Source organism: Canis lupus, chromosome 15, assembly GCF_048164855.1.
Source record: "Canis lupus baileyi chromosome 15, mCanLup2.hap1, whole genome shotgun sequence".
NCBI lineage: Eukaryota > Metazoa > Chordata > Mammalia > Carnivora > Canidae > Canis > Canis lupus.
In genome coordinates this window covers 6,583,144-6,601,527 of record NC_132852.1, presented here as the reverse complement: position 1 = coordinate 6,601,527, position 18,384 = coordinate 6,583,144, and the positions used below count along the sequence as shown (strand labels likewise).

Here is an 18,384-nt window from a genome sequence, read left to right as displayed (position 1 = left end):
TTTGGACTTATGGACTTAATAAAAGTTTGAGATGAAATCCTAGTTCTACGTCCTGCTCTTTGTAAAACTCTGATGAGGTACCTTTTCCTCAATTTCCTCATCTATAAAATGGGCACCATGATACCTATTTTATAGGATTGTCCTGAGGAACAACTGCATTGAGTATCTATGAAGCGGCACTGTTCTGTACGGTGTGGTACATATAGGAGTCTATTTCACGGTATGGTTAGATGCTTTGGTAATGAATACAATGAAAATTGAAAATGTGTTGGGTATCTTGTCAAGTAATTATCAGCAATTTCTGATCTTCCTTGGAGAAATGTCTATTTATATCCTTTGCCCATTTTTTTTAAATTGAGCTTTTTGTACTTATATTATTGACTTATTAGTGTTTTTCATATATTCAGGAAATAAGTTTCTCATTAGGTATATGATTTACAAACATTTTATCTCATTATATGGATTGCTTTTTTATTTTCATTATTATGTCCTTTGAAGAACAAGAGCATTTAACACTGAAGTCCAGTGCTTTTTGTGCCATATTGAAGTATTCTATGCTAAACTCAAGGTCAAAAGATTATCTGCATGTTTTCTTCTAAGAAGTTTTAGTTTATGTCCTGTATTTAGATTTAATCCATTTTGAGTTAGTTTTTGTATTTGGTGTAAGGTGAAGATGCAACTTCATTCTTTTGCATGTGGCCATCCAGTGTTCCAAGATCATTTGTTGAAATGACTGTTTTTTACCCTATTGGATAGTCATGGCACGGATACTTAAATTCAGCTGATCATGGATGTATGGTGTACTTCTGGATCCTGAAACCTATTTCATTGATTAATATATCTATCCTTACGCCAGTACCACACTGTTCTCACACTGTCTTGTTTCCTATTCTTTTTCAGAAAGTTTCGAAATTGAGAATTCCATCTACTTTGTTCTTTTTCAGGATACTAGGCACCCATGCAATTCCATCTGAGTGTGAGAATGTTTATCTACTTATTGGAAGGTAATAGAATCTGGAGATAATTTGGACCAGGGGTGCTATGAAACAATGTTAGATTTTTCAGTGCATAAATATATGATTTTTTCCAAATATTTAGATCTTCAATTTCCTTAAATAGTGTTTGTAGTTTTCAGAAATTGGGTTATAAGCTTCTTTTGTAAAGTTTATTCCTCAGAATTTTATTTATATATTTTTGATGCTCTTGTAAATGGGTTTATTTTTTCAAATTTTATTTTTGGATTGTTCATTGAAAGTATGTAGATATACAGTTGATTTTTGGAGATTGATCTTTTATGTGCAATGCTTACTGAACTCTTCCACCATTTCTAATAGTTTTTAGTCAGTTATTTAAGATTTTTTAGGAGGCGGGGCAAGATGGCGGAAGAGTAGGGTCCCCAGGTCACCTGTCCCCACCCACTTACCTAGATAACTTTCAAATCATCCTGAAAACCTATGAATTCGGCCTGAGATTTAAAGAGAGAACAGCTGGAATACTACAGTGAGAAGTGTTCGCGCTTCTATTAAGGTAAGAAGATGGAAAAAAAAGAAAGAGAAATAAAGTCTCCGAGAGACCTCCATCTTCATAGAAGCATTCTTTATCATAGCCAAGGGGTGGGAGCAACTCAAATGTCCATCAAAGATAAATGGATAAAGAAAATGTGGTATATACTGATTTTTATTTATTTATGAGAGACACAGAGAGAGAGAGGCAGAGACTCAGGCAGAGGGAGAAGCAGGCTCCATGCAGGGAGGCCGACGTGGGACTCGATCCCGGGACTCCAGGATCAGGCCCTGGGCCGAAGGCAGCACTAAACCGCTGAGCCACCCAGGCTGCCCTCTCTTTCTTAGTAAACAGAAATTTTACCACATTACAAACAGTATTCACAATCACTTGAACATTTTAAGTAGCTTAGTCTAGACCCCTCAAGTGACTCAGGGGTTGAGCATCCACCTTCGGATGGATAAAGAAATAAATAAATCCACCTTCTTGGATAAAGAAATAAAAATCTTTAACTAAAAACAAACAACACAAAATAATCCGCTTAGGCCTTTGCTGGAAGGTGCTGCTTGTTGCTCGACTTGTGTTCCGTGGAGTCCGTGAGGCACGATCATCCTCACATTCGAGGCTTGCCGCTTTGTGTCACCGATGTGCTCCTGCCTCTTTATCCCTCTTTCTGCTTTTTGGTTTGATCAATTATTTTTTCATGATTCTATTTTAATTGCTCCATTTTCTCCATTCGAGATTCAGCTTTCTTTCTTTTTTTATTTAATGATCTTCAATGATGTTGCTTCTCCTCTGCCAACTTCCTGGTTCTGCACATGTGTCTGCGTGTGTGTCCGTGTCTCTGTTTCTCGGTCAGTGTGCGTGGACACACCACATGATTTCAGTTCAGTCGGGGTCAGGCTGGAGAGTCAGGGCCTCCTGTCTACGTTCAGTTCTGCGACTGACGGCAGGTTTCCTAGGGCCCAGGTCAGGGCGACCCACTGGGGGCACCGCCGTCCACAGCTCACCCAGGGGAAACGAGGGAAGGGCCCGGAACGCACGACAGGAAGGGGTTCGGGATGAGGACGGCCTCACCCCTTCTAGGCCAAGACCCCGACACCTTCTGTAGGGTTTGCCTTGGATTCAGGAGCCTAGGATCGTGGGGAGCTATTGCCCATCCCTGCCCCGGGGGGACTGTCATCTTCTGGGCCTCCAGAATGAGGGTACCGGTGCCCATGTGTGTGTGTGTGTGTGTGTGTGTTTGAGGAAAATAATCCCTTTATTTAAAATACCAAAATTCCAACTACTATAAGATACCACATGTAAAAAACAAGACATAGTCTTGAGATGTAAAGGACACTGTCCCTAGAAAGTGCCTCTCTTTTTCTATTATTCTTTTTTTTTTAATTTGGCTAATGGTGTCTACTGACACATATTTGGAATGTAATCTATTTATCAGCCAGCTGTTCTGGCCCAATGTGGATTTAGGATTTTAAAACATGTGTGGCTTTAGAGCTGTATAATAAAGTATAATCTTAAAATAAAAGTATCTTTTTAAAAGACTCTTATCATCGACATCACTGGTGACAGCAATAAATAGCAGACATTGTAATAGGTAGTTTTTTGCAGTATTTTACAGGTAAACAGCCCTGCCATATAGGTAACATTAGTGTGTTAGTCCTGTGCACACAGGACCTCGTGGGCCTGGACGCATGTACACACCAAGGAAGAACGTGTGGGTGGAGGTATGTCCTGCAGGTGACACCCACCTCCAAGGTCATAGATATGAGGCCTCAGTGGCCTGGGACGTCTGGGGGAAGCACCCGCTAGGACACTCCCTATCCCACAGGCAAGATGCAGACCATCCCCGACGGGCACAACGACTTCTCCGGGGTCAAACCGGGGAAGACTGGACAGTCATGTCTGAACCCAGGTGTGTGTCCAAGCTGGGGCCCTGGGTGCACACAGTCCTTCCCTGGGGCCTGTGGACAGGGGTGTGGTTGTGTCACTGTGTGCACAGGCCATCGCCTGCAGGGAGGGGGGGCGTCGGCAGCACGAGCGCTGCCCCTGCAGCTTCCTCCAGGAGTGGGTCAGGGAGGGGGTCCCAGGAAGTGAGGTCACTGCCGAGTCACAGAGCCCAACAGAACTCGGAACCCCCGTAACCAGGCACCCGCATCCAGTGCAGCCCCAGCTCAGGCTCACTTGGCTGGAGACATCTGCTACTAGAAGATGTTCTCTTGCTGCCGGCCCACGTCTGGGGGCTCTGGCTCCCAGGAACCCCAGGGGTGCGGCTTGTTCCTATGCTGTAGGCAGTGGCTCCAGCATAGGTACCAAGGTGTCAGGGCGGTGATCAGGAGGCGCCGTCAGGTAACACAGCGCAGGCCAGGCCAGGCCCCCAGTGCCACCATCCTGGGAGCCTCATCCCCTCCTCCTCAGGTTCAGGGAACCAGGGATGTGTGGGCAGGTCCCATGCAGGCTGGGGGACGCTGCAGGGCGGCACATTCCCCGGGGATCCCTTCAGGGTCACCCTGATGTCAAGGTGGGCAGGGGGGAAACAGGGTTCCTGAGGTCCTCTACCCACCCCAGAGTCACTCCGAGGCCCTGCAGCCACATCCCTTTGCTGTTCCCAGGGGCGGTGGGTGCCGCCTGCACTGTGGGGTGTCTGGGTGGAGGCAGCTGGGGGTGCGGCCCAGCCGAGGGGGCCAGACCGGGCGCTGAGGCCTCCTGCCTGGCTGCCGGGCACTGTCTCCACAGAGCTCCACCCGGGTCGTGGGGCGCGAGCGGGAGGAAGGGGTCGTCTGCCCCACAGCCTCCAGGAGCAGGGAGGTGCCCTGCCCAGCTAATGGAGGCCAGCGCGGGCTCAGGGTGAGTGCAGGGGCTGGGCCCCCCGACACCCGGGCCCCGATGCGGCAGGAAGGACCCCAGGTCCCAGAAGCCAGCCTGCTACCCCCTGGGCCCCCCGACACTCCTGCTCCCACATGAGTCTGGATCCCCCCCTCCCCACACCTGCCCCCATGGCCCTGCCCCTGCCTGGGCCAGATGCAGAGTCCCTGCGCACAGATGTGTGGGAACATCAGAATAGAGCCCTCAGGGGAGGCCTGGTCCCCCGGGGGTTAGCACCTGCCTTCCCCCAGGCCTGATCTCCGAGGCCCGGGATCGAGCCCTGCCTGGGCTCCCTGCACGGGCTGCTTCTCCCTCTGTCTGTGTGGCTGCCTCTCTCGGTCACTCTCTCTGTGTCTCTGGAGGTCCTTGTAATGATCCAAATATTTTGAACATTTATCCTCTGAGATTGTTTCTTTATTGCATAGTTGGTCCTGTTTGTGTAAGAGACAGGCAGGGAGCTTGAGCGGGAGAGGGAGCCCCAGCTCCTCAAGCCCACGGGGCCCCAGCGCAGGGCCTGCCGGGGCGGGATCCCAGGCCTCCCGGCGGCTCCCTGCAGGCTGCACATCCCCTCTGTCCCACCTCAGGGTGCAGGGGCCGCGGCCGGGAAGGGGCATCAGATCGTCCTGACCAAGCTCACCCGGACGGAGCTGCTGGAGTACAAAGTCCAACAACTGCTGCTCGCCTTGCAGCACAGGGACGTCATCTACATCTTCAGCTTTTTAGAGGATTATCGTACATTTGCCACCACGGACGAGGTGCTGGACCTGCTGTTCACCGAGTGAGCACCTGCCCCTCCGCAGCCCAGGGCTGGGCCACCTGCTGCTGGGGAGGCTGGGGATGGTGTGAGCTTCCCGGCCTCGGGCTGCTCCCCCGCCTGGAGCAGGGTCCCCCAGGGCCTAGCGGGGTCCTGGAGGGCAGCCCCGGGGCCTGGCCTGTGGCGGGTCGGCCAGAGGGGCTGTGCCTGTGCTCAGCAGCCGTCCTCCTCCCCGTGACCAGGCCTGTGCCTCCTCCCTGCCCCCCCATCACCAGGATCCTGAGCGGCCTGTTTCCCCATTGAAAGGGAGGTTTGAGAGTCCATCGGGGGTCTGTGTCCTGGGGCAGCCAGACAGGGGAACCCCGGGACCCCCCAAGCCCACTAAGATATGGGCCATGGGCCTGGCCAGAGCCCTTTCATGCTCAAGCCTTCAGGAGGCCCCAGCAGGTGCGGGCACTTCTCCGGGAGCTGCCCGTGGCCCCACGCACAAAGCTGACTGCCCCCGGGGCACAAAGCTGACTGCCCCCGGGGCAAGGCCTAGTCGGGGTCAGAGGGTGAAGCCCCTATGATGAGAGGTCGCGTCCACAGGACGATTCATGGGATGTCCCTGCTCTCCTCTAGGTATGGGTGCATCGCAGATGCGTGGGGTAACAACGATGTGGTCCTGCAGTGCTGGAAACTGTGAGTGACTCCGGCTCCTGCAGGAGGGCCTTCCCTCTCCTGGAGGGCAGCGAAGGGGCTGTGGGGCGGTGGGGGGGCTGCCCCCTCACCCCACACATCTGCAATTCCCGTGACAGGGAAAAGGTCTAATGCCCCTTCTGGAAAAGAGCAAAGGAGAGCGGTGGATGGGGTGTGGGCTTGGTGGGAGGCACTGAGACCCCTCAGGGAGACCTTCTCCATGCTCCCCCAACCCTCTCTCTGCCCCACACCTGGAGCCCAGAGCAGAGGGGTTGGGGAGCATCGTACTCCCCAGTCTGGTGGCACCTGGACCCGGGGGAACAGCAGATGCTCAGGAGGGCCGGTGAGGGCTCCCGGACCATGCGGCCCCCGCCCCGTGGGAGAAGGGAGATTAGAGTCAGTGGAAGGACACCCCCGGGGGCCCCTCGGGAGGGAGGCAGCACAGAGACACAGGAAGGAAGGTGGCGGTCCCGGGCGGCTCCTGGCAAGGCCTGGCAGGACACAGAGCCCGAGCCCTCCTGCCTTGGAGCTTCCCAGAGCAACAGTGTGTGCAGTGAGGGCAATGACAGGCCAGACGCCCCCCGTCCCCTGATGCCTGCCGGTGGACTTAAGGGGCAGGTGGGCAGGGACCAGGCTGAGGAGGGAGCCCTGCTTCCCCAGGAGAGACGCTGATGGTCACCCCGCTGGGCCTGGGCTCCCCACACAGAGGTTGCATCCCAGCCCCTCCTCGGGGAGCAGGCCTGTGGCAGGCAGGACCACCAGGTGGCAGGGGGACGAGGAGCAGGACTGGTCTCCGACACCCTGCGCAGAAGGCCGGGTCCTGCAGGGCTTCCCCGGGACACCTGCATGTGACAGAGCCCTGTCTTCTGATGCCTGTTCCCGCCTGTCCCTCCCCAGGGCCATGTCCTTCATGATGGAAATATGGCTGAATTATTATGGGGACGACTTTCATCAGTTCCCAGAATTTCCCTCCCTTATAAAACTCCTGGAATTGTTAAGACAGCACATGCCAGGCACAGATGCGCATCTCCGGGCCCTGCGTCACCTGAGGCAATTCAGACGCCTCCATGCAGCAGAGCGAGAGGCTGGGGGTGAGGAGGACTGGGGGTGGCCGAGCTGGGGATGGGGGGGCCGCAGATCCAGCCTCCTTGCTGCTGGACCAGGAGCAGGGGGTGGGCTCACACCCCACCCCACGGGCTGCAGCCTGGGGACACCTCCCAGGGCTCTTGCCCTCACACACGTCGAGTGGCGGGAAGAGTGGCCTTGATTTGGGAGGGACGTGGACAGTCTGTCCTGGTGGTGATACTTTGTCTTCTTGGATCTACAGCTTCGGCCCGAGGAAAACACCCTGAACCCACTCTGGAGTGCACCCCAGCTCCGACCGTGGGGCCTGCTGCCCCGTGGGGCCTGGCTGCTGGGGCTGAGGGCTTGGCCTGCGATGAGCCGCCTGCTGGGGAGGCAAAGCCCCTGCAGATAGTGGTCACTGCTGCCCTGCAGGAGCCCCCTGCACCCCTGGGAGCCCTGGAAGAGGAGCAGGCACCACCCCCTGCTCTCGAGGTCGTGGATGTGCCCCAGCCACCTCCTAACTCGATGGAGCAACTGGCCTCGGGGATGGAGCAACCTGTTGAACCACCCGAGGAGCCCGCCCCAGCTCCAACTGTGGAGCCTGGGGAAGGTTCCGGGTCTGAAGGGATAGTGGCTGCTGGAGATGAGGACTTGGTCAAGGCAGAGATGCTGGCTCCTGAAGTGAAGGTGGTGCACGTGCTGGTCGAACCTATGGTTCCCTGCCCCGATGAGGAGGAGCCACCTGCTCCCATGGCCACCCCGGAAGAGTAGGCCCTGGTGCCTGCAATCGGGGTCCCCAGAGGGCCAGACCTGCAACCTGCCTCCGGAACAACCTGCTTCGATCCGTTAGCAGCCCCCTGACCACCTCGGGGGCCCGCCCCAGCTCCCACCGTGGGGCTCGTGATGGCTGCAGCCCAACAGAGGCTTGCCCTCCCCTGTTATTTCACTGTTTCTATTTTTTGAGTTTTTCTTTAACCTGTATAATAGCTTATAGAGTTTTATTGCAATAAAGGATAAGTTAACTTCACACAAAATTGACTCTGATGCTTTTAAATTACACATCGTGGTACTTTAGGTCCATTCACAGTGTCAGAGGCCCCAGAGCCCAGGGCACTGGGAGACACAGCCGAGGATCTGGGGCTCCCCCAGCACAGGCAGAGGCCGGGAGGACAAAGGACAGCCAGGTCTCTCCTGCCGCCGGGTGGCCCCGAGCTGTGCAGATCGTGCCCCTACCCCGGAGCACCCAGACCCCTGCACATTGGGAGCTGCAGTAGTTACTGTGGGAGCTGACTCCAGAGCTGGACAGCTGGCCGCCGCTACTGTGGTTGTCCCTCCTGGTGTCACCCTGTACCTGGGCCTGAGCAGGGGCCTCACAGGATAAAGAATCCCACTGAATTGTAGACCTGGTAGAGGGCTGGGCAGCTCCCCCAGGTGCACACACCTGAGAATCAGCACAGCAGGCCCCTCCCCCAGAAGACCAGCTCGAAGGTCAGAGGAAAAGCAAGTTATTGACCAAGCAGCCTGGAAAGTTCCAGGGGAAGTCAAGGGATTTACAGTATATGGAATCAGAGGATACTCCCCTTGTTTTTTCTTTTCTGTTTGTTTCTGTTGTTTCCCCACCCCCTTTTTTATTCTTTTTTATTTCTTCTTCTTTTTTTCCCCCTTTTTCTCCTTTTTCCAGTACAACATGTTGTTGGCCACTCTGCACTGAGCAAACTGACTAGAAGGAAAAACTCACCTCAATACTAAAAATCAGAAACAGTCCTCTCTCCCACAGAGTTACAAAATTTCGAATACAATTCAATGTCAGAAAGCCAATTCAGAAGCACTATTATACAACTACTGGTGGCTCTAGAAAAAAGCATAAAAGATTCAAGAGACTTCATGACTGCAGAATTTAGATGTAATCAGGTCAAAATTAAAAATCAATTAAATGAGATGCAATCAAAACTGGAGGTCCTAACGACAAGGGTTAACGAGGTAGAAGAACGAGTGAGTGACATAGAAGACAAGTTGATGGCAAGTATGGAAACTGAGTAAAAAAATAGAAAGACAATTAAAAGACCATGAGGATAGGTTAAGGGAAATAAATCACAGCCTCAGAAGGAAAAATCTACGTTTAATTGGGGTTCCTGAGGGCGCCGCAAGGGACAGAGGTCCAGAAACTGTATTTGAACAAATCATAGCTGAGAACTTCCTTAACTGGGGGAGAGTAATAGGCATTCAGATCCAGGAGATAGAGAGATCCCCCCCCTAAAATCAATAAAAATCGTCAACACCTCGACATTTAATAGTGAAGCTTTGCAAATTCCAAACATAAAGAGAAGATCCTTAAAGCAGCAAGAGATAAGAAATCACTAACTTTTATGGGGAGAAGCATTAGGACAACAGCAGACCTCTCCACAGAGTTCTGGCAGGTGAGAAAGCGTCAGCAGGATATAGTCAGGGTCCTAAATGAAAAGAACCTGCAGCCAAGAATACTTTATCCAGCAAGGCTCTCATTCAGAATAGCAGGAGAGATAAAGAGCTTCCAAGATAGGCAGAAACTGAAAGAATATGTGACCACCAAGCTGGCTCTGCCAGAAATATTAAGGGGGACCCTGTAAAAGAAAGAGGAGGTCCAAGGGAACTATCCACAAAAACAGGGACTGAATAGGTATCATGATGACACTAAATCCGTATCTTTCAATAGTAACTCTGAACGTGAATGGGCTTAATGACCCCATCAGAAGGTGCAGGGTTTCAGACTGGATAAAAAAGCAAGACCCATCTATTTGCTGTCTTCAAGAGACTCATTTTGGACAAAAGGACACCTATAGCCTGAAAATAAAAGGTTGGAGAACCATGGACCATTCAAATGGTCCTCAAAAGAAAGCAGGGGTAGCCATCCTTATATCAGAGAAATTAAAGTGTGTCCCAAAGACTGTAGTGAGAGATGAAGAGGGACACTATATCATACTAAAAGGATCTATCCAACAAGAGGACCTAACAATCATGAATATTTATGCCCCGAATGTGGAAGCCGCCAAGTATATCAGTCAATTAATAGCCAAAGTTAAGACATACTTAAATAATAAAACACTTATACTTGGTGACTGGAATATAGCACTTTCTACAATTGACAGGTCTTCTAAGCACAACATCTCCAAAGAAACAAGAGCTTTAAATGCTTCACTGGACCAGATGGATTTCACAGATATCTACAGAACTTTACATCCAAATGCAGCTGAATACACGTTCTTCTCAAGTGCACATGGAGCTTTCTCCAGAATAGACCACATACTGGGTCACACATCAGGTCTTAACGGATACTAAAAGATTGGGATTGTCCCCTGCATAGTTTCAGACCATAATGCTTTGAAACTAGAACTATATCACAAGAAGAAGTTTGGAAGAATTTCAAACGTGGAGGTTAAGGACCATCCTGCTAAAAGATGAAAGGGTCAACCAGGAAATCAGAGAAGAATTTAAAAGATTCATGGAAACTAATGAGAATCTTTGGGATGCAGCAAAAGCAGTCCTGAGGGGGAAATACATCGCAATACAAGCATCCATTGAAAAACTGGAGAGAACCCAAATACGAAAGCTAACCTTGCACTTAAAGGAGCTGGAGACAGAACAGCAAATAGATCCTACACCCCGCAGCAGAAGAGAGTTAATAAAGATTCGAGCAGAACTCAATGAAATGGAGACCAGAAGAACTGTGGAACAGATCAACAAAACCAGGAGATGGTTCTTTGAAAGAATTAATAAGATAGATAAACCATTAGCCAGCCTTATTAAAAAGAAGACAGAAAAGACTCAAATTAATAAAATCATGAATGAGAAAGGAGAGATCAGCACCAACACCAAGGAAATGCAAACAATTTTTAAAACTTATTATGAGCAGCTATATGCCAATAAATTAGGCAATCTAGAAGAAATGGACAGATTTCTGGAGAACCACAAACTACCAAAACTGGAACAGGAAGAAATAGAAAACCTGAACAGGCCGATAACCAGGGAGGAAATTGAAGCAGTCATCATAAACCTCCCAAGACACAAAAAGTCCAGGTCCAGATGGCTTCCCTGGGGAATTCTATCAAACACTTAAAGAAGAGACTGTACCTATTCTACTACAGCTGTTTAAAAGACAGAAAGAGATGGAGTACTTCCAAACTTCCTCTATGAGGCCAGCATCACCTTAATTCCAAAACCAGACAAAGACCCCACCAAAAAGGAGAATTAGAGACCAATATCCCTGAGGAACACAGATGCAAACATTCTCAACGAGATACCAGCCAATAGGATCCAACAATACATTAAGAAGATTATTCACCATGACCAAGTGGGATTTATCTCCTGGATGCAAGGCTGGTTCAACACTCGTAAAGCAATCAGTGTGATTGATCAGATCATCAAGAGAAAAAACAAGAACCGTATGATCCTTTCAATAGATGCAGAGAAAGCATTTGACAAAATATAGCATCCATTCCCGATCAAAACTCTTCAGAGTGTAGGGATAGAGGGACCATTCCTCAGCATCTTAAAAGCCGTCTATGAAAAACCCAAACAAATGTCATTCTCAATGGGGAAACACTGGGAGCCTTTCCCCTAAGATCGGGAATGAGACAGGGTTGTCCACTCTCACCATTGCTATTCAATATAGTACTAGAAGTCCTAGCTTCAGCAATCAGGCAACAAAAATAAATAAAAGGCATTCAAATTGGCAAAGAAGAAGTCAAACTCTCCCTCTTCCCAGATGACATGATACTGTACATAGAAAACCCAAAAGCCTCCACCCCAAGATTGCTAGAACTCGTACAGCAATTTGGCAGTGTGGCAGGATACAAAATCAATGCCCAAAGTCAGTGGCATTTGTATACACTAACAATAAGTCTGAAGAAAGAGAAATTAAGGAGTCAATCCCATTTACAATTGCACCCAAAAGCATAAGATATCTAGGAATCAACCTAACCAAAGGGGTAAAGGATCTATACCTGAAAAACCACAGAACACTTCTGAAAGAAATTGAGGAAGACACAAAGAGATGGAAATATATTCCATGCCCATGGATTGGAATAATTAATATTGTGAAAATGTCAATGCTACCCAGGGCAATTTACACATTCAATGCAATCCTTATTAAAACACCATGGACTTTCTTCAGAGAGTTGGAACAAATTATCTTAAGATTAGTGTGGAATCAGAAAAGACTTCGAATACCCAGGGATTTATTGAAAAAGAAAACCATAGCTGGGGGCATCACAATGCCAGATTTCAGGTTGTACTACAAAGCTGTGGTCATCAAGACAGTGTGGTCCTGGCACAAAAAAAGACACATAGATCAATGGAACAGAATAGAGAATCCAGAAGTGGGCCCTCGACTTTAAGGTCAACTAATATTCGACAAAGGAGGGAAGACTATCCACTGGAAAAAAGACAGTCTCTTCAGTAAATGGTGCTGGGAAAATTGGACATCCACATGCAGAAGAAAGAAACTAGACCACTCTCTTCCACCAGACACAAAGATAAACTCAAAATGGATGAAAGATCTAAATGTGAGACAAGATTCCATCAAAATCCTAGAGGAGAACACAGCAACACCCTTTTTGAACTTGGCCATGGCAACTTCTTGCAAGATACATCCATGAAGGCAAGGGAAAGAGAAGCAAAAATGAACTATTGGGACTTCATCAAGATAAGAAGCTTTTGCATAGCAAAGAAACAGTCAACAAAACTAAAAGACAACCTACAGAATGGGAGAAGATATTTGCAAAAGACGTATCAGATAAAGGGCTAGTTTCCAAGATCTATAAAGAACTTCTTAAACTCAACAGCAAAGAAACAAACAATCCAATCATGAAATGGGCAACAGACTTAAACAGAAATCTCACAGCGGAAGACATAGACATGGCCAACACACACATGAGAAAATGCTCTGCATCACTTGCCATCAGGGAAATACAAATCAAAACCACCATGAGATACCACCTCACACCAGTGAGAATGGGGGAAATTAACAAGACAGGAAACCACAAATTTGGAGAGGATGTGGAGAAAGGGGAACCCTCCTGCACTGTTGGTGGGAACGTGACCTGGTGCAGCCACTCTGGAAAACTGTGGAGGTTCCTCAAATAGTTAAAAATAGAACTGCCCTAAGACCCAGCAATTGCACTGCTGGGGATTTACCCCAAAGATACAGATGCAGGGAAACGCCGGGACACCTGTACCCCAATGTTTCTAGCAGCAATGTCCACAATAGCCAAACTGTGGAAGGAGGCTCAGTGTCCATTGAAAGATGAGTGGATAAAGAAGCTGTGGTCTCTGTATACAATGGAATATTCCTCAGCCATTAGAAACGACAAATACCCACCATTTGCTTCAACGTGGATGGAACTGGAGGGTATTATGCTGAGTGAAGTAAGTCAATCAGAGAAGGACAAACAGTGTGTGTTCTCATTCATTTGGGGAAAATAAATAATAGTGAAAGGGAATATAAGGGAAGGGAGAAGAAATGTGTGGGAAATATCAGAAAGGGAGACAGAACATAAAGACTCCTAATTCTGGGAAACGAACTGGGGGTGGTGGAAGGGGAGGAGGGTGGGGGTGAGTGGGTGACGGGCACTGAGGGGGACACTTGACGGGATGAGCACTGGGTGTTATTCTGTATGTTGGTAAATTGAACTCCAATAAAAATTATTTTATTAAAAAAAGAAAGAAAGAAATTAAGGGCTAATAATAAAAAGAAAAAGAAAAAAGAACAGGTAAAAGTGCATAAGTAAGCCTAAAGAAAGAAAGCTACTTATGATGACAGAGACAATAACTAAGTATATAGAAAGAAACATACAATAAGGAAATCTGCAAAGGAATAAATTATTCATTTAAAGGGTTAAATTGGAAACAAACAAAAATATCACACAATACCAGCAGAAACGCATATATTTTTCAGAGCACCATGATTTAGGAATGCCTTAGAATCTTAACCTCTTAGGCCAGACTTATTAGTATGGAGTATTTTCCATTTATCATTGTTTTTAGGTTGAACTGAATAGATTCTTGTAAGTTTTTTGGCCCTCAATTTTTAAAACATAGTTACTTTGGACTAGGGGTACATTACAAAATAAATATTTTTAAAAATTGCTTAAACACACGCACACGCACACACACAAAACATCAAAAACACAGCAGGATTAATTAAGAATAAATGAAAGGAAACATGCTAATATCAAGAATAAAAATTGGAAATTCACTTTAAGTTCTGTAGACATTTCAAAACTCAGAGTATTTTAGAGCAACTTTTATAATAATAAACTTATAATTAAATTATAGAAGTTGTTTGAAAACCAATCTTAAGTAAAAATAGTAAAAAAATGAAAACTTTGCTGTATAGTTTTTAAAAATTGAATTTTAAACTAAAATTCTATTCACATATGGCTTGTCTTATTAATTATTCATATTTAAAGAGAATATTTCACCAATTGTATGTAAGCTTTCCTGGAGAAGAAAAAGACAAAAAAAAAAAAAAAAAAAGAGGCTCACTATATTGCTACAGTGAGCCAACATCATTTTAATATTAAAATCTGACAAAACATAATATGGACATAAAATTACAGACTAACGTATTTTATTAGCAAAGAGGGAAAAAATGTTAAAACATTAGCAAACTGAATCCAGCAATATATTTAAATAATGATATGACCACGGAATGAAAGGAACAAAGAATTACTATTATAAAATCAATGGATTTAATTTATTATACAAACAGAAAAAATAAAAAATATGAACATCCTAATAGATTCAGAAAAAGCAAATGATACAGTTGGGCTCCCACCTTAAAACTTTCCAAGCCAAATCGGGGCACCAGGGTGGCTCAGTCAGTTAAGCATCTGCCTTCAGCTCAGGTCATGATCTCAGGGTCATCCTGGGAGGGACCCCTGCATGGGGCACCCTGCTCAGTGAGGCGTCTGCTTCTCCCTCTCCTTCTGCTTTTCCCCCAGCTTGTGCTGGCTCTTGCTCACTCGCTCTCTCCCTCTCTAATACGTAAAATCTTTAAAAAAATCCCAAGCCAAAGGATAGAATGAAACCTTGAAAAATCTGATAAAAATTTTTTTGGCTGAGATACTCGCTAGTTATCAAATACCCATGTGCTCTTGCATATTCCCCATCTTCCAGTGTAGTTAAGTTGACTGAGCCGCTTGTTGATACCCAGTCAAAAATCTGTGAGCAAAAGCATGGACTACCTGGAACATCAATCATCCTCCAGTTGTCTTTCTTTCAAAGAAGCAAACATTCCTTGTAAAATGAGAAAAATCACAGATGGAGAAGAACCTTTCAGAGCCATAGTCACAGAACACAAAATTCACTCTGCTTGATTTCTAGAAATGTTTATTGTAGGATACCATAGACTAGAATGAGTTGTATTTCCCACTCCCTCTGACTGTAATAAGGGTAACATTTTATAATGAAATAAAATAGCATTTCATTTTAAGAAATGGGTTAAGTCAGTTAAGTGTATGATTCCTGGTTTTGGCTCAGGTCATGATCTCATGGGTCTTGAGATGGAGCCTGGATTGAGCTCCCAGGTGAGCAGGGAATCTCCTTGAAGATTCTTTCCCTCTGTCCCACCCTCCTGACTCATACATGTATTCTCTCTCTCTCTATCTCTCTCTCAAATAAATAAGTCTTTAAACAAATAAGTAAATTAAGATGTTATTTATTTCTACAAAATTCTAAGCATTACCTTTTTTTTAATTTATTTTTTATTGGTGTTCAATTTACTAACATACAGAATAACACCCAGTGCCCGTCACCCATTCACTCCCACCCCCGCCCTCCTCCCCTTCTACCACCCCTAGTTCGTTTCCCAGAGTTCGCAGTCTTTACGTTCTGTCTCCCTTTCTGATATTTCCCACACATTTCTTCTCCCTTCCCTTATATTCCCTTTCACTATTATTTATATTCCCCAAATGAATGAGATCATATAATGTTTGTCCTTACCTTTTTAGTCAGCATAAATGAAGTTTAATGGCATAGGTAGTAAAAACAGATGCTTGGAAAAAATAGCACTAACCAGGTGTAGTCTTCAAAATGATATTCCTCTATACTAAGTATAAAATCATTTGCCATGAATGGATCTCTGTGGGTGCCTGGAGAGTTCTCTGAGTAGTCTATGTGGTCCTTACCCCTGCTATGTACAATTTAATTAAAACACTACTAGCATGATACAATTGTAATTTGCCCTCCAGTCATAATAAAGTAGTAGACTTTTTCCCTACATGTAGTAAAACCTCAAAACTAATAAAGATAATATTTGAGAAAAAATATAATGGAATTTATGTGGAATTATGTAAAAAGATGAGGGAAAACAAAACCCTGATGCTAAATAAGAAAAGCCAAGATGATGAGGAATATCAGTCATTAACAGAGAGGTAAAGTGGATGATAAATAAAAGAAAACAACAGAGGATAAACTAAGAAATATCTAAAACAAACAAACCCCAAAACAAAACAAAAAAAATAGCAACTCCAAACAAGCTCTAATATATCGATGTTAAAAAGTAAACGAGGTGGGATCCCTGGGTGGCAGCGGTTTACCGCCTGCTTTGGCCTGGGGCGTGATCCTGGAGGCCTGGGATCGAATCCCACGTCGGGCTCCCGGTGCATGGAGCCTGCTTCTCCCTCTGCCTGTGTCTCTGCCTCCCTCTCTCTCTCTCTCTCTCTCTGTGTGTGACTATCATAAATAAATAAAAATTAAAAAAAAGTAAACGAGGTTTCAAAATTCTGTATTGCTGTGAGATTTTTTAAAAATGCAGATTCCTGAACTGAAATAAAATGCAGAGGAAGAAATCATAGAATATGTATTTTTATTGTTTTATTTTTATTTTTTAAGATTTTATTTATTCATGAGAGACACAGAGAGAGAGAGGCAGAGACACAGGCAGAGGGACAAGCAGGCTCCCTGAGGGGAGCCCATGAGGGACTTGATCCCAGGACCCCAGGATCACAACCTGAATCAAAGGCAGATGTTCAACCACTGAGATACCCAGGTGCTCATAGCACATCTATTTTTAAAGATACTTTCATAACAATAATGATAAAGATTAATTAAATACTTGTGAAATGCCAGATATATAGTTAATTGTTCCAAATCATTATATTATAAAATTGTCCCAGCAACTCAATAAGATATATACTGCTGTTCCAATTTTATCAACAAGTGAAGTTATTGGGGCTAAAAGAATCACTAAGTTCACATACAATAAACAGAAGCTTCAGAATTCAATTTCTATTGAAATTGCATATTCCTGTCTGACCTGTCTGACTCCAATGCATTCGCTCTTAAATACCACATAAAATGCTTTCTGTTATAAGGCACTATGTTGATGAACATATTTTTTAGGAAAGGAGATTTCAGATTTTAGGAGACAGATACAGAGAAGCACAGATGTATTGTCTGAATATTTTACAATAATTAAGTCTTATGCTGTATTTATCAATGATCCTGATGATAAAATAAGTTATCAAAAAAGGGAGGAATTAGAACAGCGATCCCTGACCAACAGGGTTCTACAATGGGAAAATAATTAATACTTTATTATTACAATGTGTTAACCCTACCAGAAATTGTGATGTTAAAACTAAGTAAGGACATCAATTTAATACATAAGACATAAATGAGACGTCCTTCTTCCTCCAAATATACATGCTAGCATCTTATCACCTTCTGCTCTGTTCAGGAATCTGGTACAATAACCATTGTTTTCAAGCATGATTAAGAAGAGACAATGAGAGACACAGATTTGAGTATGTTCTAAGAATCACACACCAGGGGGCACTTGGGCGGCTCAGCTGATGAAGGGACTGCCTTTTGCTCAAGTCATGATCTGGGGTCTTGGGATGGAGCCCCATATGTGGCTCCCTGCTCAGCGGGGAGTCCGCTTCTTCCTCTCTCTCTGCCCCTTCTTCTGCTAGTGCTCTTCCTCTCTCTCTCTCTCTCAAATATATAAATAAATTAATTAATTAATCAATTGATTTAAAAAATGAAAAAAAAATCAGACAATTTACTTGAAAATGTAACCAAAGAGGAGAGAGAGAAACTACATCATGAGTTTCTGTCATATTTATTTATTTATGACCGTCACACACACACACACACACACACACAGAGAGAGAGAGAGAGAGAGGCAGAGACACAGGCAGAGGGAGAAGCAGGCTCCATGCACCGGGAGCCCGACCTGGGACTGGATCCCGGGTCCCCAGGATCGCACCCTGGGCCAAAGGCAGTGCCAAACAGCTGCGCCACCCAGGGATCCCGAGTTTCTGTCTTTTAACAATGATCCTTCCTGCCAGCAAAATCAAGATGTCTGATTATTTCAAATCCCGGTAGGTAGTTCTTTGTCTTGGGGACTGGGAGAGAGAGCTGGAAAATCTGAAGGGAGAAGACAGGCAAAAGAAATTTTCTGGAAATGAAAAAAAAAAAGTCTCCTTCTGTATATTGAAAAACACCCTTCACCATTTTGTCACCCTACTCTCTGTGTA

The 18,384-nt window shown here is 45.8% G+C and overlaps 1 protein-coding gene across 1 annotated transcript; it reads left to right on the top strand.

Annotated features, from left to right (window-relative positions):
- The first annotated feature begins 3,651 nt into the window (after positions 1-3,651).
- Positions 3,652-7,873, top strand: LOC140605449 (ral guanine nucleotide dissociation stimulator-like). Its single transcript, XM_072777689.1, has 6 exons — positions 3,652-3,852; positions 4,240-4,350; positions 4,953-5,146; positions 5,744-5,803; positions 6,698-6,891; positions 7,128-7,873. Exons 1-6 carry the CDS (start codon positions 3,715-3,717, stop codon positions 7,634-7,636), a joined length of 1,206 nt encoding a protein of 401 aa, XP_072633790.1. The 5' UTR covers positions 3,652-3,714; the 3' UTR covers positions 7,637-7,873.
- The last annotated feature ends 10,511 nt before the right edge of the window (positions 7,874-18,384 follow it).